Source organism: Alexandromys fortis, unplaced genomic scaffold (genome assembly GCF_014885135.2).
Source record: "Alexandromys fortis isolate MF-2015 unplaced genomic scaffold, M_Fortis_MF-2015_v1.1 scaffold_79, whole genome shotgun sequence".
Lineage (NCBI taxonomy): Eukaryota > Metazoa > Chordata > Mammalia > Rodentia > Cricetidae > Alexandromys > Alexandromys fortis.
Genome location: NW_026067964.1, coordinates 2,027,914 through 2,052,538, shown reverse-complemented (window position 1 = coordinate 2,052,538; position 24,625 = coordinate 2,027,914). Strand labels below are relative to the sequence as shown.

Below are 24,625 nucleotides of genomic sequence, written 5' to 3'. Positions count from 1 at the left end.
ATTACTACTTATTATCCACAACTGTCAAAGTGTAATATAAACACCCCAAATGAGAATTGCCTTTGGGGGCTAGAGTGATAGCTCAGTGGTTAAGCGCACTTTGCTATTACAGATGACTACTGATCAGTTCCCAGCAACCACATGGCAACTCACAACAACCCTTAAGTCTAATTCCAGGGAATCCAACACCCTCCTCTGGTTCTATGAGCACCAGACACACGCATGGTACACACATATACATGCAGGCAAAACATGCATATGCATAAAGTAAAAGTAAATTAATAATTGATAAAAATAGTTCACCTTTTGCTTATACGTACAATAACATCTAACCACGTAAGATACTGCATGACCAGTTTTAACTTCAGGAACATGTGGCACCGTCTGTCGTGGCAGTTGTAGTGGATGGCTGGATGGCAGGAGGAACATTGGCTTCCTCCCACCTTCCCAGTCCCCTTGTTCACTTCCCAAGCAACAGGATGGCAGGAGCAAACCACCACGCCTACTTCTTAATTGGTTCTCTTACGTTTTCATGAAATGAAACCTCAGAAACCCTCTTACCATTGTTGTTGCAGAGCCCGCTGCAATAAAATGATCGTGACATCTCATTTTATTCATCCCATAGCTTTGCTGAAGTCAGTCTCTCAAATGTGTGCAATTTCAGCAACCCTGCTGAAGGAGTCTGCAATGATGCAAATGCCCAAAGCGTTTGCTGCACATGGAACATGTTCTATTCTTCCTGTTAGTCACCATGTGCTGTGGGACAATGGTCTGTATCCTGTCAATTATATTTTAAATAAATGCTGATTGGCCAGTCACCAGGCAGGAAGTATAGGTGGGACAACCAGACAAGAAGTAGAGGTGGTTAATGAGAAAAGAAGAATTCTGGGAAGAAGGAAGTCCTATTCAGCAGTCCTGACCCAGCCAAAGAAGAAGCACGATGTGACTGCCTCGCAGAAAAAGGTACTGAGCCATGTGGCTAACATAGATAAGAATAATGGCCTAATGTAAGTTATAAGAGTTAATAAGAAGCCTGAGCTAATGGGCCAATCAGTTTATAGCTAATGTAGAACTCTGTGTGATTTCTTTGAGACTTAACAACTGTGGAACCGGGCAGGACAGAAACCCCCACATGCTGCTCTCTGAACAGCTCTTCCGGGACCATGCATGTTGCCAGGCTCCATCCCTGTGGGGCTTCTGGGGCCAGACTCCTCTTGAGAATATTGTGCAATGTAGCCCAGCATCTGCCTGGCAGGGACTTGTCATCTTTCGGTACTTCCATGAGAAGCTACAGGATGACTGGAGGCTTTAATATCATTAAATGACAAATGCTTGAAGCTTGGCCCTCACTTGTGTATACTAAATAGAACCGTACATGCCAGAAAATGACACACAAATTTCTAAATCCCAATGGGAGAGATACCCTGAAGAACATGCTTCATTTGAATTATTCAAATTAAAATTCTACGTGGGATATGCTGATAACATTTATTTGCTATTTAAAACACTAATTGCCTTTGTAGTTAATTATATAACATCAACATAGAAGCCAAACTGTGATAGATGGCAGGGTCTATTTCTCTGAGCTGATGTTTTAATCTGGTTGAAAGCCTGCCTGTACAGCCAAAGAAAACTGCCTTACAAGTAGATGTGCTTGACACGTGGGGTCACAGGATCTAGACAGAGACACACTGGGCCACTGAGCACTGTCTACCAGACCAAATCAGGTCATAGTCAAAGCAAGTTTGCTTAATAAAAATGAAAAGTACAAATATTCTATATATTTTTCCAGAGAGTACGAACTACTAAGAATGATGAAATGTTTTGATCCTGAGATGTGCATGCTATAGGAGTCCTCAAATCTGGTGTCACAGACATGGCAGGAAAGAGCAAATCTCTTTATAAAAGGACTATGTTCTCACCTGTCCTGTTCATATACAAACAGGACAGAGGTAAAGATCTAAGTCATAAGAAAGTCCATCAGAACACGCTATGAACTGTTTTAGGTAAGAATCAGAATACTGTCAAAAAGTAGAGAAAATGAACGGTATTAGAATATTAAAATTCACTTGTGGAAGCCTGGTACCCAGGCACAAGTTTGCAGTTCACGTACAAAGATGGAAGGATCCTAAACTCAAGGATAGCCTGGGCTAAACAGCAAGACCCTGTCTCAGAAAACAAAACCCACAACAAAAGAAAGGCAAGCGAAACATGAATGGACAGACTGCTGCTTCTGCGCTGGTCTCCATTCCGCTGATCAGCGCAGGCTTAGCTTCGTGACCTCAAGTTTTCATTAGGAAAAAGCCCTGTTTGCTACCAAGCACCGTTCCAAAACAGTGCATAGATGCCACACGCACTAAAGGAGCATGCACCATGGAGTACGGGAACCGCGGTACAAACCTTGACAAGAAAGGTCCTGTCCCAAAAATACTTCCGGAAGAGCTTGATATCTGCCTCCAGCAAATGCTCGGCTGTGTGGTTAACAGTCAGAGTCAATGTTTCCGACGAGTGAGCGAACTGCAGAGATGCATCTTCTTGGAGGCGCAGTCGGGAGAAGCCCGGGGACCGGCTACCCTGAAAACTGAACCGCCACAAGTCAAAACCCAACAGCTTCACAGAAGCCACCTCCCATCCTGCCCTGATATTACAACTCCGAATGGAAAATGATCCTTCAAAGTCACTTACACACGCAATTACACAAGCGTGTGTAAACAGATCCGGGTCAAGCCATCTTTATTTTTCCACTTAGTGGTGGTTTTTAAAAGGCTGTATCTATTCATAAATAACAAAGCAGTCCTGACTTTAAAGCATAGAAATGTACCTCACTATTCCACTAACCTTTTAATCGGAAAAGATGTCTCTCCCTTTAATGCAGCTCATGTAGAACAAATTAGCAGGCAACCAATCGCTTGTTAGGCGATTATAATGGAAAACACATAGGATCTCCAGGGAGTACTGAGAGCTTTGGATGTGACAAACAACTGAAAGATTCCTAACACACTGGTACAACTGTGCTAAATCGCTTCCTCGTGCAAATTAGAACATGCACAGATTTGATTAGGTCATAGTCTTGAACACACTCGCTAACAATGAAACTACAGCCCCAAACTAAGTTCTCGAATATAAGCTTATTTTCTCATCTGTCTCGGCTGGCGAAGAACAACTGTGTTAGCTATCCACCTTCTTGGTGGCTGGAATTACAGCAGCAAATAAGCACAGCTTGTAATATCATGCACTGGTAACAGTAAAGAGGCTCCAGGAGAAAAATATGCAGGTCTATCATGTGGTCACATCCAACAGACAGTTCCCCAGATCCCTCGCTTTACAGAACCAGCTCCGCCCCTTTCTGCCTCTGGCATGATCTCATTTTGCTAATGAATGTTTGCTTTACAGAAATACAGCTGAGAGCCTGTAACTTACTTACAATGGCTTGATTTCTACTTTTCAATGCTACAATGCTGTGGAAGATACATGAATTCATTAGAAATGTTACTTTCCGGGTTTGAATTTTGATTTTACCCAGGCTGGAGGAGGTACACACATAGTTGCCAAAAGCCTCATCCCACAGTCAGTCACACAACCATGAGGCTACAAATGTGGACCATGTTGCCCAGTGATGTATAGGAGGCTGGGTATAGCAAATGCATTGGAAATGGGAAATTTTCAACCTAAAACAGATTCAAAGGACATACCTCCATTTAAAATGGAGGTGCCTTTGAGCTGACTTATCTCCATCAGATGGAGTGACAAAAAGGGATCTATCTGTAAAGACCAATTTTACTGGAAGATACAGTCTTCACACAAATTCCAGAATCTTCTAGAAAAACAAGCCACTGAGGCAAAAGGTCCATGGGACTGAGTAGCAGCTCTAATTTGAAACACAGATACTCCATCATACGATCATACGATCACATAATCTTATGACCATAATTGAGTCTACTTTTAATTCCGCCTATGAATCTATGATCTATTAAACATGTAAATTTTTAAAACATACAGTATCTTCTGGTGCTGGAAACAAGAAGGAGGGGCAAAGCTCCAGCAGATAAGTCTACCTCCACGGGGGAACACTGCACCAGCAGCCGTAACTCAGTTAAGGGACACGTTCTTGCCCTGTTCTTTGTAGCCAAGAAAACAGGGTTGTGCAAAGGAAAGGACAATTCCCTCTGGAGAGACTTGTCCCTTGGTTAATGACAATTTGATCAAATAAAGCAGGGGAGGAGAAAGAGAAAGTTCTGGTTTTGACCTAATGCCCACTTAAGCATCAAATTACCATTAATTAATCACATCGGAATTAATTACTTTGAGCTATATGAGCCAAACAAGAAAAACCATCCCACTAAGATACACCATGCAATAATACTCTAGCAATAGTTAAATTTTTTTATTGTAATTTTCAATGTACTATTCTAGTTATAATTTGTATTTTACCATATTATATCAAGGCAATCACTATATCTGGCTCCTTCTTTCATAAGTGAGGACAATTCATCTGAACCAAAGGAGCACATAATCCACTGGCCAGTCACTGGAAATGTTGAGAACACTGCCGACACAGGCAGCTTCATAGGTAACAGATTATCTCCCTTACATGAACTCACTAAACCCTAGTGACTACGCCTATAGCTTACCTGCCATTCTTACAATGGAAATTATGACCCTGGCATTGAACTAGAAACAGTCCAGTAAGTAAAGGAAAAATGTTCTCATCTCTCAAATGGTTTAGAAGATAGCCAAAAAAGTAAAAGGTCATCCTGTGACTATTACTAAAGTTAATCATAATCATACAAGAACATAATTCAGAAGCCTCTGTTGAGGAAATGATGTTGAAGCTAAAGCCTGAAGGACAGTGTAGGCCACCTTTTGGACAACTCTTTCTTCATCATCCTCCCTGTCTCTCCTCCACAAAATACTCCCAACCAAGGTATCCCACATATGCACTAGCTAAGCATATACTGGTACTAAGCGTATATTTGTACAAGAAGACTAGCTGTATAAAACACAAGCCAACATTAGCAGCTGGTTTAGTTGTCCCCGTTTTCTCATAACGCTCGGCAGGCTTTAAGGACATGGTCAAGAGAGACACCATCAAGCAACTGAACTTACTTTGCGATGTCTTCCACCAGCATGGAGTGTCCACCATGCAAAGCCAGGTCTAATGGTGTGGTACCCTCTTCATTGGGTAGCTCCAAGGCCTTGATGCCCCCCGGGAGACACAAGAGGAAGTGGAAAAGCTTAGGCAGGCCCCATCTCACGGCCAGGTGCAGGAGAGACTCTCTGTGGAGAGACACTGAAGAGAAGGGAAATCATGTTGTCATTTCCTCCATTCATAAACTTTGTTTTGTACATTTTATTAAAGAGCTGGTCAACTGGGTATAACAGAAACATCGGGGCTGGAAGGAATCAAAAGTATCTCATCTTGACCTCATGCTCTACAAACGAGGAGAGGCCTTGGGGTTTTCTGGAGGTCAGGGAGCCAGAGGGCACTGGAGCTATGACTGTATGACTAGTACAGGCTCTTTCCATCCACTATGCTACATCCTGTTGCCACTCAGGATGCAGGAACATCACGGGAGGAGACAAGTTCTCAGGAAAGATCATCCTTTGGAAATACGCTCACCAATTTCTAAGGTATCCAACTAAGAAGATCCTGCCACACAGACAAGACATACTATCAAGACCAAGAGCACACAGAAACCTCCGTTCCTACCATTCTTCCTCAGAGCTAGTCCTCCCTCATGAGAGGCTGTGGCAGAAAGCAGTTTCTTAAGTCTAGAGCACTCGTGACCACTGTCTGTCCCCAGCCTCACAGTAATTGTGTGTGCCCAGCACACATCTCCACACTGCCAAAGGCCCCCTGGTGCTATGCCTTTGCAGATGGCCCTGCACGGGGTCCTCGGCAGCCTCCTGCCAGTTTCCACTGGGATGTTTACTGCCTCATGTTGTGATCATTTGCTGACTTCCACTGTATAAGCTGACAGGCCCGCAAAGGTTTCCTTAACAGTAGCTGGTAATGCATTAAGTACCTGCAGAGTTGAAAAGTAATTAACTATCTATGTCTCAATTGTGTATGCATATTTACTTCGTATGTAATATAGAGAGAGAGTTTGTACACTTGTCTCCCTACAGTTAAGAGCCCATTACCTAGGACATAGGCGATTTATGACAAGCACTATACTGGAAAAAGGTAAAATATAAAAAAACATTTTCTTATATTAAAAAGCTAGACCCAAGCTGATTGTGGCGGCACCTGCCTGGAATCCCAGAGCTCAGGGCTGTGAGGCAGGAGGATCACTTGTGCCCAGGAGCTTGACACTAACCTGGGCAACATAGCAAGATACATACATACATACATACATACATACATACATACATACATACACACACATACATACAGGCCAGGCTCATGAACTTTATAGGCATGGTCACACTTTAAAGGCATTCCAACAGCCTAAACACAAAGATGGTCACTACAGATCTGTTGTGATGAGCAGCATACAGTGGGGTCTAGTAAATAATGATACTGATTATATTCATAACCCAAGAGAGCTAGACAGCAGAACGAAAGCCCCCAAAGGGTAGGGACCTCGTCTTCTGTCCTGTGGGATCCCACGAGCATCACAGTGCCTGGCACACTTGCCAAGCATTTACAGATGAAATTACACACGAATGGCAAGCCCCTGTGGACGCTGGCTTTTCATCTTGGACTGGGCTACTACAAGGGACCCCATCGCTCTCCATTCCCTCCGACACAGCTCCTAAATGAAGCCTCACAACAGAAATTGTGGACTCCCAGCTGGTATTGCCACACACAACGAGGACATTAAGGACCAAAATGCCAGCTTCCCACACAGCTCACTGTCCACAGAACCATGATCTTATTGTTTTCTGTCTTCATTAACATAACTTCACTATTGCCAGAGACTCCTGCCCAGGCAAACCAGGGACTGTTTACTGCAGAAATTTCCCACAAGACTCATCAACCCTTCAGCAGGAACCACCAATGGACAGTAGAAAAGCCCTAAATCCAATTTAAACCATCATGATCCTTGCCAACTCCCATGAAGGCCCCCATCTGAACCTGCCATTCCCCCCACCATCACCAACCCTACTCCCACAATGAAAAAAAATCTTTATTAAACCAAGCTTCAATTTCTCAATGAATTCCTGTCTTGCCACCCCCAGCCCCTGCAGCCATTAAGGGTTTGGAGCAGGGCTCCCAGATTCACTAGGGCAGTCATAAGCACAGCTTTGTCTCGTGCATGTGAGGAGTATTTGTGGAGGGAGCATGGAACAAAATCCCAATACAGCAGAGAGAAACATCCTGCTGTGCATGGATACAAAATAAAACTGCTTGGTTTACACGTTCACGGGTTTGCTCAGCTTTCTCTACATCTGCATCAATGACTAAGGGCTTTAGATTTCAAATACACAAGAACGATACCTGGGTCCTTATCACTGGATAGTACCACCCAGTCCCCTGCATAGTGGCGCTATCATTTGTTATGAGACACAGCACATAGCCCCTCTACAGTGGAACAGCATCCTAAACACCAAAACATCTAAAGCAGATCCACAGCCCTGGCTGCACACAGTTACTGTGCATTTGTTTGATATGCTTCAACTCATCTCTATGAAAAATCTCAAGACTTACATTGGCTTTTCCTCTCCACGTGCTGGAAACTCAACCTAATGCCTCATGGACCCTAGGCACCAAAGAATTGATTCTTTTTTTATCCTTGAAATTTATGACCATTTTACTTATTTACTTAAAAATCATGGCTTTTATTCTTAGCAGGCCCCCTGCAGGACAAGTTTGACAACATTTGTACTTATTTTTCTTATTTCAAATAATAACCAGGAAGAGACTTGTTAGGATCAGGTAACAAAGCAAACACGCACCTGCACACACATGCACACATACCCTGGCCAGCCAAGGAGAGCCGATCGGCATGAGATACTGAGCGGCCACACTAAATGGAACTTTTACACCACAGATCCCAATGTGGAAGTGGTGAGAAAGGTCTCATGTTTGTACAGGCTGCAGTTTTCTCCCGAGAAAAACACAACTGAGAGAGAGAGAGAGAGAGAGAGGGAGAGAGAGAGAGAGAGAGAGAGAGAGAGAGAGAGAGAGAATATCTAAACCCCTGGAGTTCAAACAGTAGCACTGGTAAAGGCACGCATGGGTTCAGTATGTGAAGATCTGAGGCTAAGGCCGAGAGGATAGTGAGCTGCAGGGTCATGACTGTTCTCTCCCATTTGAGATGTGAGGATGGGCCCCCTCTCGCCTCGTAATGTATATGAACAGTCCTGCTTAGGGCCTGCTGCGGTGTTCTAAAACTGGGGTACTGCTGACTATGTTCAGCTGACCAAGAAGAGTGAGTGTGGGGGCCTCGCTCCCTCCAGTAACAGAAACTTTCATGCCTGCCAGGCTCGTCCCAAGCATCTACTCTCGATTTACGAGGCGAGAGGGGGCCCATCCTCACATCTCAAATGGGAGAGAACAGTCATGACCCTGCAGCTCACTATCCTCTCGGCCTTAGCCTCAGATCTTCCCCACTTCTGGAAGAGGAAGGAGGAGGGAAGGCAGGGAGAGAAGTTTCCTCTGATGGCCAAAGAAAGCACAGAATAAAGCTACGGGAGTGTTAAAGAGTGAGCGCTCTCATTCAGTGCGATGTTCAGCACGGAGAAGAAGGCAAACCGCCTGAAATAGGAAACATCGTGACATATATAAATAATTCTGCTTGTTAGAAGGTTCCAATTTCTTAACAGCAGCCAAGAAAACCAACTGTGGAAAGGGGTTATATAGTCTGGCAGAGGTAGGGCTGTTTAATTAAAATAACAACAAAAAAGAGAAAAGACCCAAGTAGATGTCTCTTCCTGTTTATTTAGCTAGTAGCAGGAGTTATATGGAGTAATGTAACTAAGCAGAATTACTAATAATTGCTCTGATGGCACACATTAGAAGGTATGACTTCTAACATCCCGGGAACACAATCACCCAGACCCAGAGAGGAACTGAACAGGCCGTGACTTTCAATAAACCACTCCTGTTTCAGAAGGGTGAGGGCCTATCTGCCCTAAGTAGGGAACAAAGCTTGATTCTCACACGCCTCGCTCTGTGGAGCATCAGTTTCTCCGCTTATAAAACGAGTCTGGTATGCGCAAAAAGGATCCAATTAATCCAGGCTCATGGCCATGACCAATACCCAACAAGAAGCAGCTCACGTAGGAAAGATTGTCTTTGGCCTGTGGTTTGCGAAGGCACAGTCTCTCGTTGACAGGGAAGCTGTGGTAACTGGAAACTGAAGTGGCTCTCACACTGTGCTCACAACCAGGAAGCAGAAAGAGGTGAGTGTTGATGCTTGGCTGGCTTTCTCTTTTTCTCCAGCCCACAGAAGGATGACACCTGCTTCAGGGCAGGTCGTGACTCTGTGGTTAATCCTCTTTGGACACACCCAAAGTCATGCCTCACTAATGCCCCGGGAGTTTCTTAACCCAATGAAGCTGACAACTGAAATGAACCACGATAAGTCCACTCCTCAACTTGATACCCAAAAAAGTCCCTTTTAAACCCAAACATCCCACCTACCCTTAAAGCTCACGGCCATCTCATAATGTAAAATAGTTTTAGTCTCACTCTAAGAGTCTCTTGAGTTTATCAGCTCCAACAATGGTCAAAAGACCGAAGTCCAAAATCTTGTCTGAAACTCAAAGAAATTTCTTAACTGTGAGCCTGACATGACCCCTCTAAAACAATTTTTAAACGTTATATATTTTCAATATACAATGGCACAAAAGTAAATATCCCCATTTCAAAATGGTAGAATAGGGGCATAGTAAGGAAATATTAAAACAAAGTAAGACCAAAACCCAGCAAAGCAAATACCAAAACCTGCAGGTCCATGTCCAGCATCTGGGGCTAATGATAACACCATGGGTTCTCCAATAAGTTTACATAGCCCTGCTCCTCCAGCCCTGCTGCCTGAGGCACACACGGCCTTTCTTCTAGACTACTGTACTTCCTTTTACACTGCAGCCTTACATGGCAGATGTCCAATGCTTTTTGGCAAGTCCAATATCCTGAGGACTCCATCGCAAACTAGGCTCCACTTTCTCAGCTTCACATACCCTTGCAGGTAACCGGCAGCACCACACAATGACTGGACTTAGGTGCATTCTTGCACAAGCCTACATGACTCTCTGATGGGGGATGCCCCTATGTGTGCTGTGAGTATGTTCTATTACCATTGGTTAATAAAGAAGCTGCTTTGGCATACAGAAGGGCAGAATATAGCTAGGCAGGAAAGCCAAACTGAATACAGGGGAAAAGAAGGCAGAGTCTGGGAGAAGTCAGCAGCCGCCAGAGGAGTAAGATGGCAGAGCATTTCCAGTAAGCCATAGGGCACATGGCAATAAACAGATTATTAGAAATGGGCTAATTTATACGTAGAGGTAGCCAGCAAGAAACCTGGACCATCAACAGTTTGCAATTACTATTAGGCCACAGAGTGGTATTTGGGAACTGACAGGCAGGAGAGAGACCTCCCATGACAACTCTTACTCTTGACTCTTACAGCTTACCAGATGCCACGTTGTGATGGGAGCTTAAAATGTAGCCTGGCCCTCCCTCCCAGAGCAACCCCAGCATCTGTGTGTCTGGCTTCAGTGTATCTTAAAAGCCAATCCTGGGACTATATTTGCACAGGCAGCCCTGGAATTTCTTCCCGATTGTCCTCAAGGTATCTTTCTGATTGTCCCAGTGCAAAGTCCAGGGTTTCTCCTTAATGGCTTTAATCTCTAACATTGGAGCCACTTTGTCTACACCCACCCACGTTTAAGTTCCTTTCCTCCTCAACAAACAGCTCTCTCTCTCTCTCTCTCTCTCTCTCTCTCTCTCTCTCTCTCTCTCTCTCTCTCTCATTTCAAATCTCGATAAATGTTGTAAGCAATAACCATGTCACATCCTGAATGTTTTGCCATCTTCCACTAAATAATGTAGTCCACTATTTTTAATTCAGCCTCACTCAAACTTTCAGGACATGGGCAAAATAAACCAGATTCTTCATTAAAACATAAGAAAAACGTCCTCTAGCTCAGTTGTGGTTCGAGTCCTTGTTTATGGCTGAAACCTCGTGTGAGCACAGCCATCGCTGTCTACATGTCTCCTGGTATGAGCTCTGCCAAACCGTCATTGCAATGGCCCATTACGCTCTTCTCACAGAATCCTAGCAGGTACCCAGCTCACAACTCCAAATTCTCTCATATTCATCCAGGAAACTAGTTTCAAAAGCACACAAGGCACATGGCCAGGGTTCTCATAGCAACGGTCCCACTCCCAGTGTAAGTTTTCTTAGTTTCTTTTCTCGTTGCTATGATCAAATATCTGACAAGAAGCGACTTAAAGGAGGAAGGGATTTGTGTTTGCTATCTATTCCTCTACCATGGCAGGGAAGGCATGGGCTGGGAGCAGGAGGTGGCCAATCACATAGCATTCATGGTCAAGAAGCCGGAAAAAGTGAATGCCGCTACTCAACTTGTTCCCCCCACATCCCCCCCTTTTTTTTCATTAAGTCTGGGATCCAGCCCATGGGATGCCACTGCCATGTTCAAGACAGGTCTTTCCCTTTAAGTCATTAACCCTCTCTGGAAATGCCCTTACAGACACACTCACAGCTGTGCCTCATGAACACCTGAGATGATTTTTAATCTACTCAAGTTGACAATCAAAATTAACTGTCACCGCTGCAAAGAGAAGTCAATCAGGTCTCGGCTTTGTAGTGGGCAAGATGCGTACAAAACAGCACATACTGAGGGGACTTCCAGATCATCTAAGACAAAAGAGAGGGGACAGGCAGATGTTTTAAGGAAAGTGGTAACGCTTCACGGTCAGTCTGCACGCGGAACCATCCATACCTTTCTATTAGTCTATCCTTCAGCATGGAAGATTTAAAACTTAAATTGTGTCAGGCAGTGGTGGCACACGCCTTTCATCCCAGCACTTGGGAGACAGAGGCAGGTGGATCTCTGGGAGTTTGAGGCCAGCCTGGTCTACAGAGCTAGTTCCAGGACAGGCACCAAAGCTACAGGGAAAACCTGTCTCCAAAAATCCAAACAAACAAACAAACAAACAAAAACAAAACTTAAATTGCTAGTGTAGGCTCACCAATTATAACAACTGTGGCTATATATATGTAAAAACAAGAGGCATGTGAGAAATTGATGGGCTGGTGAGATGACTTGGTGGCTAACAGCACTTGCTGACAAGCCAAGGACCTGAGTTTGGTCCCTGGGGGATACATGGTGGAAAGAGAGTATCTACACCTCTGACCTTCACACATGTACGCTGTTATATGCATACATTGATACATAATAAATAAATAGTAAAAGAATATAACAATTAAATAAATTTCCTTAAGAGTAAAATGTAAGGATTTTCCCAAGAGTATCCGTGTTTATTGAGACACTATTCACAAGACATGGAATCAATCTTGGTGCCTACAAACAAATGAATGGATAAAGAAAAAATGTGGTAAATACATACAGACATACACACACACACACACACACACGCACACACACACATGCACCAGTGAGTTTTATGTGGCCAAAAGATGAATTAAATCATGTCATTTGAGAATAAGTGGGCGGGGCGAGACATCATCATATTAATTGAAATAAGCTAGTCTCAAAAAGACAATACTTGTACTGTTGTTTTCTCACATATGTGGAATGTATAAGAACATGTTAAAAGGACATGAAAATAAAATGGGGGACTATGAGGATGTGGAAGTGCATTGGGGTGTAGGGGAAGGAGGGTTAAGGAAAAGAAATGAGGGGGTAAATATAGTCAAAGTATAATGCATGCATGTAGCTGCATAGTGAACGTGGATGAAACCCAATTGCTGTGAACAATTAATACATGTTCATAAACATATTTATCATAATTAGTTAAGCAAGACTCTGGACCTCACTGTCTCTGCATACACACACACACACACATACATACATACACATACACACACACATTGCTATAAATACTTTGGGACACATGGCAATATCTAATAAAGAAATTGGATCTTACATCCCATAATGAGCTCAATCCCACATATTAACTCCAGCAATGAGTTAATATGTGTACCATATTATGTGTATTAATTCATGTGCACCACGAAACACACGCAAAAATTCAAAGTTCAAACTTAGAATTTTGTTGTTGTTGTTGTTGTTGTTGCTTTTAGACAGGGTTTCTCTGGAGCTATGGAGCTAATCTTGGAACTCACTTTGTAGACTAGGCTGGCCTCAAACTCATGGAGATCCACCTATCTCTGCCTCCCGAGTGCTGGGATAAAAGGCGTATACCACCACTGCCCGGCTTTAGACAGAATTTTAATGTTCAAAATATACAAAATCATTGTAACCATATATTGTGGTTTGAATGAGAATCACCACTATAGGCTCATTTGTTTAAATACATGGTCTCTGTTCAGTGGATATTTGGGAAGGACGAGATGTATGGCCTTCCTGGAGGAAGTATGTCATTGGGTTGGCTTTCAAAGACTCATGCCATTCTGAGTTAGCTCTCCCTGCCTCCTACTTGTGGATCAAGATGTGAGCTGTCGGCTGTTCTGGCCACTGTGCCTTTGCTTTGCCGTCATGGAGATTAACCTCTGATAACTGCAAACTTAGTTAAACACTTTCTTGTCTAAGTTTCCTTGGCCATGTTGTTCTGTCACAGAGGAAGGAAGGAAGGAAGGAAGGAAGGAAGGAAGGAAGGAAGGAAGGAAGGAAGGAAGGAAGGAAGGAAGGAAGGAAGGAAGGGAAGGGAGGGAGGGAAGGAGGGAAAAGAAAACAGTCAGATAATAGGGTAATAACAGTAAAAACAAATGTCAAGGCCAGTGGGATGGCACGGTGGAAAAGTGCTGATGGCCTGCCTGAGTTTGATCTTCAGGACCAAAATGGTAAAAGGAGAGAATCTACTCTTGCAAGTTGTCATCTGACCTCCATATAAACATTATGGCATGCTTACATTATTTACAGAGCAAATAAATGTAATTTTAAAAAATTGATTATGACACTAAACACATCTACACACACACACACACACACACACACACACACACACACACGCACGCGCGCACGCGCAGGAAGAGGGATTTCTGAAAATAGCTGATGCTGGGCAGTGGTGGCTCATGCCTTAGTCCCAGCACTGGGAACGCAGAGGCAGGTAGATATCTGTGAGTTTGAGGCCACCCTGGAATGAGTTCCAGGGTAGTCAGGGCTACACAGAGAAACCAAATTGGGGAATGGGGTGAGAGAGGAAGAGAGAGAGAGAAAATAAAACTGCTGAACACTAAAGACCCTCCCCCGAACAATTACATCAAGGTATCTGAAGGGAGGTGAGACCCACATTTCCTAGCGACTCTTAACACAAAACCAGAGTTGGAGCCTCTTGAAGTCAGTAAGTGTTTACCAAAATACATCCCTAAGGCCTGCCTTCTAGAACGTTGTTTTCCTAATCTGCCCTGAAGAACTGTTATCCATTAAAAAGACTTACCAAAGGACAAAAATGACCAATTTTTTTTGTTTAACAAGTTCTTTTCCACCCAAAGGGCTAACTGCTGAGCCAGGAAATGGGCTCAAACTCTTAGCAAAATGTTAAAACTAACAAGGATAAAATCTAGGGCAGAGGATACCTTGAAAACACAAGTAAATTCGGAAGCTGGACTTCAGAAAGTGCAATAACTCCTGTGGGAAGCCACAGGGATGTATTCAGCATAGTAAGGTTTTGAAGACCAATGGCCTTCTATTCACATAAATCCAATTCATTAAAACAAATTCTACTCTGATTTCGAAAGCTGCACAATCATACAGGTCTCAACTTGTGCTCTCAAGTCATTCAGCAAACAAATATTAAACAATTGCATTTCTATGTGCCAAACCCAAGCATAGATGGACACAGTCCCTCCCTGTGAACAGCAAACAGCCATTTGAGCTCAGAATCAAATAAAAGGCTGACCTATAGAATTGTTGCCCAGTGAACTAGAATTGTAAGGCTTGTAATTTTAAGTGTAGACACAAAGAGTGTATGACGAAATAAGGAAACCATTCAGCCAACAAGAAAAGGTATCTGCATGTCCACTCTACAAGGCATCATGACACAGAAGCTTTCAGATGTTTATAAAATGTCAAATATGAAGAGCAAAATGTAAGGAAACAAGAGGAAAATATTAACCAAAATTTACATGGAGAGTAAAACAGAAAATTTGTCATGAACAGCACACATATGGAGAGAGAGAGAGAGAGAGAGAGAGAGAGAGAGAGAGGTTCTGAGATGCTTGCAAAGTTGTCAGTAAAACCAAGAAAAGGGGCCATGCAGTACAGCGCCTTCCAGGGATACAGTCTGCTCAGGGCTCCAGGGGTAGTTATACAGCTAGCCTTCGGTACAGAAGGTGGGAGGCTAGTGAACCTAGAGTAGGAATCACAACTACAAACATGTGTGTGCAAAAGAGAGACACAACATTAAAAAGAACAGATGACCAACATGGTAGCCATGGCTGATCACAAGGCCACAAAGAAGGCACAGAGAAGCATTAGCACAGTGGCAGGCCGTGCTTGCCTGCGGCTTCTCTTCTGCATTGGATGCATTTGAGACACTCACTCAGATTGCAACCACACCTAAGAATCCCTGGAAACATCCATTGCACACCATCATTCCAGAAAATCTGCATTGTGTGTCTACAACTTAGATGGATTTGGCATCTCACCGAGGTTGGCTATATTTCAGCTTCTGGAACTAGAACTACATCGTTGAAACACTAAAAAAGTCTATTACACCTCTAAGATGACGATTTTATTTTGGCTTTCACATCTAGAGACGCTGTGGGTAACAGCACACCAGGTAATAAGAATCCAGAAACACCTTGTATGGGGAGATAAAAGAAAGGGCTCGAGATCGGGATTTAAGCATCTATAGAGCTCCAAATCTGGGGAGTTGCCTGGTCTGTTAAAGGGAAAATAATATTGAGCCAGCTTACTACCTCAGAGTGTAAGAAATAGCATACAGTTTAGGGTTCCCAAGAACTATACATGATTTTTTTTTAATACAAGGAATCACTACAATACAAGCGTACTGGTACTGTCACTAAATAGATATGTGGCGTGTTTGGAAGCAGTTTTCTCTGGTTATCATTTAAAAACATAATTGATGGGAACGAGTCTCCGGCTTAGGATGCACTGTAATTTCATCAGTGCAGGGCTCCAGATGAGCCATTAAGACAGATTGCCTGTAATCCCCTGCCTGGGGCCGCAGGCGGTCATTAGGTGTCATAAGCACCAATTACTCCAGACCTTCTTTCCAGCCTGTGCAATCCATTTTTCTCTTACTGGTTAATGTCTCTTCAGCTTCTGCACACCCCTCACACCACAGGTGAGTGGTATTCTCAGACACATGCCTTGGTGACCACAGGTGGGTGGAATTCTCAGATGCATGCCTGATGACCGCGCAGGTGGGTGGAATTCTCAGACGTGTGTCTTAATGACCACAGGTAGGTAAAATTCTCAGATGCATGCCTTGATGATCACAGGTGAGTGGAATTCTCAGTCACGTGCCTTGATGACCACAGGTGAGTGGAATTGTCAGTCACGTGCCTTGATGACCACAGGTGAGTGGAATTCTCAGATGCATGCCTTGGTGACCGCAGGTGAGTGGAATTCTCAGACACGTGCCTTGGTGACCGCAGGTGAGTGGAATTCTCAGACACGTGCCTTGATGACCGCAGGTGAGTGGAATTCTCAGGCACGTGCCTTGATGATCACAGGTGGGTGGAATTCTCAGACACGTGCCTTGATGACCGCAGGTGAGTGGAATTCTCAGGCACGTGCCTTGGTGACCACAGGTGAGTGGAATTCTCAGACATGTGCCTTGATGTCCATTCAGGACCCCTGCTCTTTTCAGAAGTCAAATGAAAACTCACTGCAGTTTCCACTGCTCTACTGCCAAGAAGGAAAAGTGTGGATTTCTCTTGCAACTTGGCGCCTAACATGGGACTTGAACCCACCACCCTGAAATTAAGAGTCTCATGCTCTACGGACTGAGGGTTGTGGGAATTTATTCAGCTAATAGCAACTGGACTTTTGAAGTCTGCAGCAGTTTTCTGGATTCTAGAACAACCAGGAAATTAGCCAATAATTACAACTGGGCAGGCTCTACTCATTGCCCTGGTACTAGACACCTGAGTCAGGACCCTGTTCCTAGGCTAAGAAATGTCAAACTTTTGAGGTGTAAACTGTAGTATCATTGAGAGATTTTTATCCATCTCATTCCGTGTCAGAAACACAATCAGCAAGGGTTATTCCAGTAAGGGGAGAGAAAGAAAGGAAGTAGAATTGACCAAGGAGGAAGTCAGTATCAAAGGGGCGGGAGGCTAGGGAGGTTGGGAAGAAGTTTCAACAGAAATGTGGACATCACACCCTCTTCCTTCCAAGACTTCAGGACATTGAAGGCGGAGAGGAGCAGAAAGATTTTAAGAGCCAGAGATGGTGGGTGACGACAGTGAAGTCGTATTTTCTAGATACAACAGGGCAGTTGAGCACAGGAACTATGTGGTGAGAGCATTCACCAGCCCTGCACATGCTCAGATAGATAAAAGTCTGATATGGAATTGGAGAAACAAGCATGAAGTTCCAACTTTAGCTAGGTGTGATGGTTTGGAAGAAAATGGCACTATTAGGTGGTGTGGCCTTATTGGAGTAGGCGAGGTCTTACTGGGGTAAGAGTGTTACCGTGAGGGCAGGCTTTGAGGTCTCATATATACTCAAGTCATGCCCTGTGAGACAGTGTACTTCCTGTTGCCTTTGGATCAGGATACAGACTTCTCCAGCATCATATCTGCCTGAGGACATTGTAATTCCAGTTGCCATGCTCCCCACCATGATAATAAACTGAACATCTGAAACCACAATTAGATGTTTTCCTTTATAAGAGGTGCCATGGTTGTAGTGTCCCTTCACAGCAATAGAACCATGACTAAGACACTGAAGAACTACTAACAACAGGTAGCTGCTGAGAGACAGGCTTATTTTTTAAGGGTATGACCCCCCCCCCACCAGATCAACCATATTCCAGGAGATGACCACAGAGGGAGTATTTGGATAGCACAAACTGGAGGCTTGGTGGGTTAAAAAATAAATTGAGGACATGAAGTATAGGGTAGGATGGATAAGGAGGTGAGAGATGAAGGGGCGGGAGAGGGGTGAATATAATCCAAAAACATCATATGAAATTTTCAAAGAATTTCTAAAAGTTTTGTTTAAAAAATAAAAAAAATAAATCTCTAAGAAAGAAATGGAAACTTGCCAGAACTCATTAAAGTATGTATAAATGGCCAAATCTTATAAAATGTAAAATATATCTCAACAGTTTTCATTTTATTTAAAAAAAAAAAAAAAGACCACAGTCATGTTAACTTTATGCTTATGAGGTCTCTGTGGTCTTGACGTTAATAGGTCTGACACATTCCCAACTGTTCGAGTTCACTCAGAAAGCAAGGAAAGAATGAAGAACTGAGACCCCTTTTCTTCCTCCAGAACTTTAGCTAGTTCTAGTCATTGTCCCTCCCAGAGTGCAAAGGCTTGAAGTAGCTTCAGCTGCAGTGTACTTAGAAAGGAAAACGTGTTAAAGCCAACAATAAGAAGATAATGAAGGTTAACATTTGAAGAGAAACAGATTTATACAAAACAATTAAAACTCATTATTAAAGAATCAGGGATGGCTTTATTTACTTACTGCTTATGCTTGTATCGCCTACTATAAATTACAGGCGGTAAAGTGAGAATTACAGAGGGGAAAAATCTGAAAAACAATAAAAAGCCAAAAAAATAGATGTTTTAAAAGAGGATACAAAAAGGTCAACCCGGTAGAAAACCAACAAATTGAAGGTGAAAGGAATACATAAGCAGACAGATAAGGATGCACCAACTCCAAGGACCCAGGCGGATGCCAGTCTCAGGCTTTCATAACACACACACACACACACACACACACACACACACACACACACACATATGAACACACAAACACATACATTCTTAGGACAAATCAAACTAACTGTATTTACAGGAGTAGGCCAAGACACAGATATGTACAAATACAGGGAATCAAGTCTGGTCCTCTGGAAGAGCAGCGAGTGTCCTAAACCACTGAGTCATCTCTCCAAACCTCTCTTTACACAGCTTGGTATGAATCCATGCCCATGCAAGGCTCCTATCTGAGTCAACAAAAGGCTTTGTAAACGTCACTGGGGCCAAGTAAAGGGGACTTGGTCAGAGCGCGCAGCTGGCCATTTCCCCACTGCCCAATTCTGCTCCACCCACCTCCCAATCTCTCCTACTCACCTTCTCTGACTACTGTGCTTTTAACCATCAAAGACTGGTAGTTTTAAAACTCATGTGTCATTTAAAAATAAAAATAAACCAGCACAAGAACAGGTACCATCATCCAAATCCTATTAAGCAATGTAAAAAAATTGAAACTTTCCACCTTTTCATTCCACTTAAAAATAACCATAAAAAATAAATAAAAAATAAAAATAAACCATAAAATGATTTCTTGGTTGCTGTCATTTTCAAGTTCAACTCTAGTCCCATGTGTGCAATCAAAAGCTGCATGAGTATCCTGTGTATTTGGGCAAGTCCAAGAGCAACGGGGGTGGAGATGGGCCTGGCTAGCAGAGATGAACTTCAAAGCCTCCCAGGGTTTGGGGTCCTGTGGGAAACACACCAGGGTAGGACGTTCAAAAATAAAAGCTTCTCTCTTTTTCCTGAAAATTATAATTGGGAGAGACAGTGACCCAAATACACCCTTATGTTCTCTTTCCCAGATGGGAAAATACCAATAGGATTCCCTACTCCAAGTCTAAGGCTTACTGTTGCCAGACAGAAGCAAAGTTTCTAAAATACTTAATTATTTTACATGTATGAGCATCGGCCTGCATGTATGTAGGTGCAACATGTGTGTGCCTGGTGCCTATGGAGGTCAGAAGAGGGTATCAGATATCCTGGAATTTTGTGTTAGGTTTTCAAGACAGGGTTTCTCTGTGTAACAACCCTGGCTGTCCTGAAACTAGCTCTTGTAAACCAGGCTGGCCTTGAACTCACAGAGACTCGTGTCTCTGCCTCCTCAGTCCTGGGATTAAAGGCATGCACTACCACTGCCCAGCTATCCTGGAATGTTATGGATGATTTTTAGCCACCATGTGGGTGCTCAGAATCAAACCCAGGTCTTCTGCAAGAGCAGCCAGTACTCTTAACCACGAGTCATATCTCCCACCAGGAAGCTCCTTTTTACAGAAGAGTTTATGATGTTTCTTCTTCTTAAAGGCACAGTTTCTAAAAAAGAGAATGCGCCCAATAAGAGGAATCACTTAAGGTGCAAAACAAACTGAAACTATCTGAAGGGGACAATAATTCTTTCCCTGAAGGAGTTCAAGTCTGCACTGTATTCTTATGGCCAGGAACTCTATTCCTTGAAAACCTAAAACAGGCTTGGAAAACAATGAAAACATTCTTAAATTAAGGATGAAACTCTTCCTAAAGGGTACCTACACACAAACCTAAGCACTGCAAAATAATTGTATCAATTTGAGACAGAAATTTACCATTGGCCCAATTCCAAAGAACACTGTCCCCTATCATTAGTACCCACCCTGAGGGTTACCTTAGCAACCAAAGGGATAGAATACCAGCTTAATGTGTCAGAAAGAAGGTGTGGCGATGATCGCCCCATAGAAAATACCAGAAGTGGCAAAAGGCTACGAAGCACTACTGGATACATACACAACTACTTCCTAAAACAAACAAACAAAAAAGCTCTCCAAAAGAAAGGCACAACCACCAGGATCAGGTGCGTCCCACAATGCACTAACTGAAAAACTCAGAAAGAAAATAAAGCACGGGAATTTGTATGTGGCACTCGATCTTTCTTGCATGGGCTTCCTGCCCACTGGCATTTCAGCTCGTGCCCTCTGAAACCGGCCGGCCAGGACAAAGCTTTGAGTAGAATGACAAAACAGACAGGCCCCATGGTCTGCAGGCCAGCACGCAAGCCTCACGATCCAGCACGTCCTCCATACTCATCCAGACCTGGACCACGTGACGTCAGCCCAAGGAAAAGCGCCTGCACCCAAGCCTCGCTCTCCTTCCTTCCTGCATCCACAGCTAATGCCTGGTTTACAGGGACAAAGGGGCACAGCTTCTTCTCAAGTGCTTCATCTGGCTTCCTGCGGGTTACAGGTCTCTTTCCCACGCAAATAAAGAACTAATTTGCCCTGCAAACACTGCTCACCCACATATGCCCTTTCTCTAGCCTCCTAGAAGAAAGGTCAGTGGGCCGTGGAGCAGGACGGCCAGTCAAGACAGTTTCACAGCTACTGAAGCCCCACGGGCTCGGCAAGTCCTCTCATCAGCTGTGCTGCACTGAGAGCCACACAGTCTCCAGAGGATGGTAACCCACGGAGACCCTCCCGAGCAGAGCATCGCCATGCGCACTGCCCATCTCCGCTGGGATAGCGCCACTGTGTTACTTTCCCTGTACTGTACGTTACACGTGTACCTCATCACAACGGTCACTGCTTTTCCCTGACGTTCCTACATCGTGCTGCAACCGGTTTTTATACAAACAAGACGCTGCTCAGACTTGCCCTCAAGAACGTGTATTCTGCAACTGGGAAATCCTATCTAGTTTTTAGATTACGTTTAAATCTAGGATGGCGCCAGTTATGGAACAGTTTTTTTTTTTTTTTTTTTTTTTAGTTTTTCAAGACAGGATTACGGAACAGATTCTTAACCCAATCTATGCGATAAAGAATTGAGAGTTGAGAGACGTCGTCTTCTAACCTGTCACCACTGGGTCCTGTCAGGACCACCAACCAGCCCTCTTTGATGCTTGATCAAACAGCAAATACACACAACCTCCTAGATACATGGGCTAAGTTTAAACCCAAGCCCGTCCCAAAGAAACGTTGAAAGGACCAACTGGCTTATCTTCCAAATTCTTTCTGTGGATAGAATACCTTATAAAAGCAGGAAGCAAGGTGACCTCTTTAAACTTCATAAAGATCAAACCTTGTTTCGTCATTTCCCCTGCAAATTTAACATCATATCGAATGTTTTGTGGGTGTTAACAGAACCATATGCACCATCAGGGACAGAAGAACATCTGCCTAGAAGACCCTAAAGTGAGTGGTCCATGTTTGCCTACAGACCTACAGAGGGTTTTAAAGTCCACTTTTCACAATAATGGTTTACCCTTATGTGCCGGGTAGTTTTATGTCAATTTGACACAAACTAGAGTTATCTGAAAGGAAGGAACCTAACTGAGGAACAAACTGCTTCCGTAAGATCTGGCTATGGGGAATTTTCTTAATCAGTGATCAATGGGGGAGAGCCCAGCCCTTGGTGGGGGGGGGGGGTGTCATTCCTAGGCTGGTGATCCTGGGTTCTATAAAGAAGCAAGCTGAGTCTGGCCGTGGTGGCACACGCCTTTAATCCCAGCACTTGGCAGAGGCAGGCGGATCTCTGTGAATTCGAGGCCAGCCTGGTCTACAAGAGCTTAGTTCCAGGACAACAGGTTCCAAAGCTACAGAGAAACCCTGTCTCAAAAAAAACAAACCAAAAACAAACAAAAAGAGCCATGTAAACAAGCCAGTAAGCAGCTCCCCTCCACTGCCTCTGCATCAGATCCTGCCTCCAGGTTCCTGTCTTGTTTGAGTTTCTGTCCTGACCTCTTTCAATGACAGACTACAATGTGGAAGTGAAAGCCAAATAAACCCTTTCTTCCCCAACTTTCTTTTGGTCACGGTATTTCATCACAGCAATAGAAACCCTAACTAGGATACCTTACAAAACAAAATCTCCAATCTGCCGACTGGATACATATTAATGTATGTGTATTAATTTTTGTGAAAATACTATATGTGACCTTTTAAAAGAAGGGGTCTTATACACACGCACACACACACACACACACACACACACACACACACACACACTTTAGTTAGAAGGCATTCACAGGACAAGCTGTATCTCTCAGTAGGCTGGCAAAGAATTAACTGTGTTCACAAGGCCAATACCATTAGACTTGAGAAGGCCACATGGCAGCCTCCACCCGGTAAAGCCTGACCTACCAGCCATCCCTGCCAGGCTTCTGGAAACACAAATGCAGGGAAGCCATTTGGCTGAGCAAGAAGGGAGGCTTCAACTCAGATGTCCTCTGAGTGCCAATCAGTAAGACATTAGAAAATTTATCCCGGTTAACCTAATTGTCTACTTTATACCAATCTCCACAAAAACATTGCTGTCAAAACACAAACAGGCAGGAAACCCAAAACAAAGCAGAGAAACTGACCTCTTCTTGGGTAATTCTATTACTCCACTCCGCGTCCTACTGCAAACAAGGAGTTCGGGGGCCCTGCAAAAGCTTCTATCATAAAAGCTGTTTCACAGAAGAAATGGGTTTAATTTTATGAAACAGAAGCGCAGTTTAATGGAAGGCCTGAAATTAAATAAAACCTAGGGCACTTCCTTCCCTTCCGTGGATAACAAAGTTGCGTTATGACTGCTGACGTGCAAGATGCGGGCCAGGAGACCCTGCTTTTCTAAGGGATACAGTGTCCACTCGCCGTCTCTCCTTGACGCCATTGAAGGAAAAAGGAACAGAATACAAAGGAACGCAATAATGTTTCATGGTAGGCCTTGAGTCAGGCTCTTTCTACAAAAGCTATTATCCAAGTTAACTAATATTCCTCTGGTAAAATAATGTTCATACCTAAAGAAATCATTAAAAATAGGTAAAAAAAAAAAAGTTAAAGGATGAATAGGGAAATTTTTCAGTGTTTCTGACGGGCACTAAGATAGACAACTGCTGAACGGTTTGTAGGGTCCTTTAAAAATCCTAACCAGAGCAAACCACATAACTCTGTCATTCCACTACTAGATATGCAAAGGAAATGAAATAAGAGAAAACGGCTAGAGAGACATCTACAACCTCATACTCAGGGCAGCCCCAGCCATAATAGCCAAAAAAATATGCAACGAGCGATGAGTGCAGAAAGAAAACACAGTCATATACGATATACATATACATCCAAAAAAAAAAAAAAAAAGAAACCCAGTCATCTACGGCAGCAGGGCTGGAACTGGAGATCGCTGGGTTACAGAGAATGAGCCAGACACGGACAAGCCAGTACCACACGATCCCATCTACATGTGGCCTCTCAGAAAGTATTGCCACAGAAACAGAATCAAACGGTCACCAGAGGCCAGGGTGGGGAGGGGACCTGTCATCAGAAGGTGTGATGTGACAGCTAGACCGGAGCAAAGGTTTCTGGGTAACAGCAACTTGCATGCCAAAGGGCTACAGGAAAGGATTCTGAAAAGTTTCAAACACGAAGAAATGATGCGTACTTGAGAGGAAGTCTATTCAACCAGATTTAAACATTACATAACGGACACACCCATCAAGGCACTACACAGTGCTCAGTAACAGGGATAGTTTTATGTTGAAATAAGTAAATTTCAAACACAATTACTAGGAAGGAAACTGGATTCTGCTTATGACTGATGTCCC

General features: G+C 43.6%; 1 protein-coding gene across 3 annotated transcripts in view; it reads right to left on the bottom strand.

Moving 5' to 3' along the window:
- The window catches only part of Arhgef28 (Rho guanine nucleotide exchange factor 28), a 298,148-nt gene that overhangs the window by 156,384 nt on the left and 117,139 nt on the right, over positions 1-24,625 (bottom strand). For all 3 annotated transcript variants that reach the window (XR_007593859.1, XM_050153817.1, XM_050153818.1), the window contains exons 5-6: positions 5,107-5,290; positions 2,401-2,581 (exon numbers count right to left, since the gene is read on the bottom strand). Coding sequence is in view for 2 of the 3 variants with exons in the window: in XM_050153817.1 (XP_050009774.1) it covers positions 2,401-2,581; positions 5,107-5,290 (365 nt within the window). In the remaining variant the exon portion in view is untranslated. The remainder of the gene's footprint in view (positions 1-2,400; positions 2,582-5,106; positions 5,291-24,625) is intronic.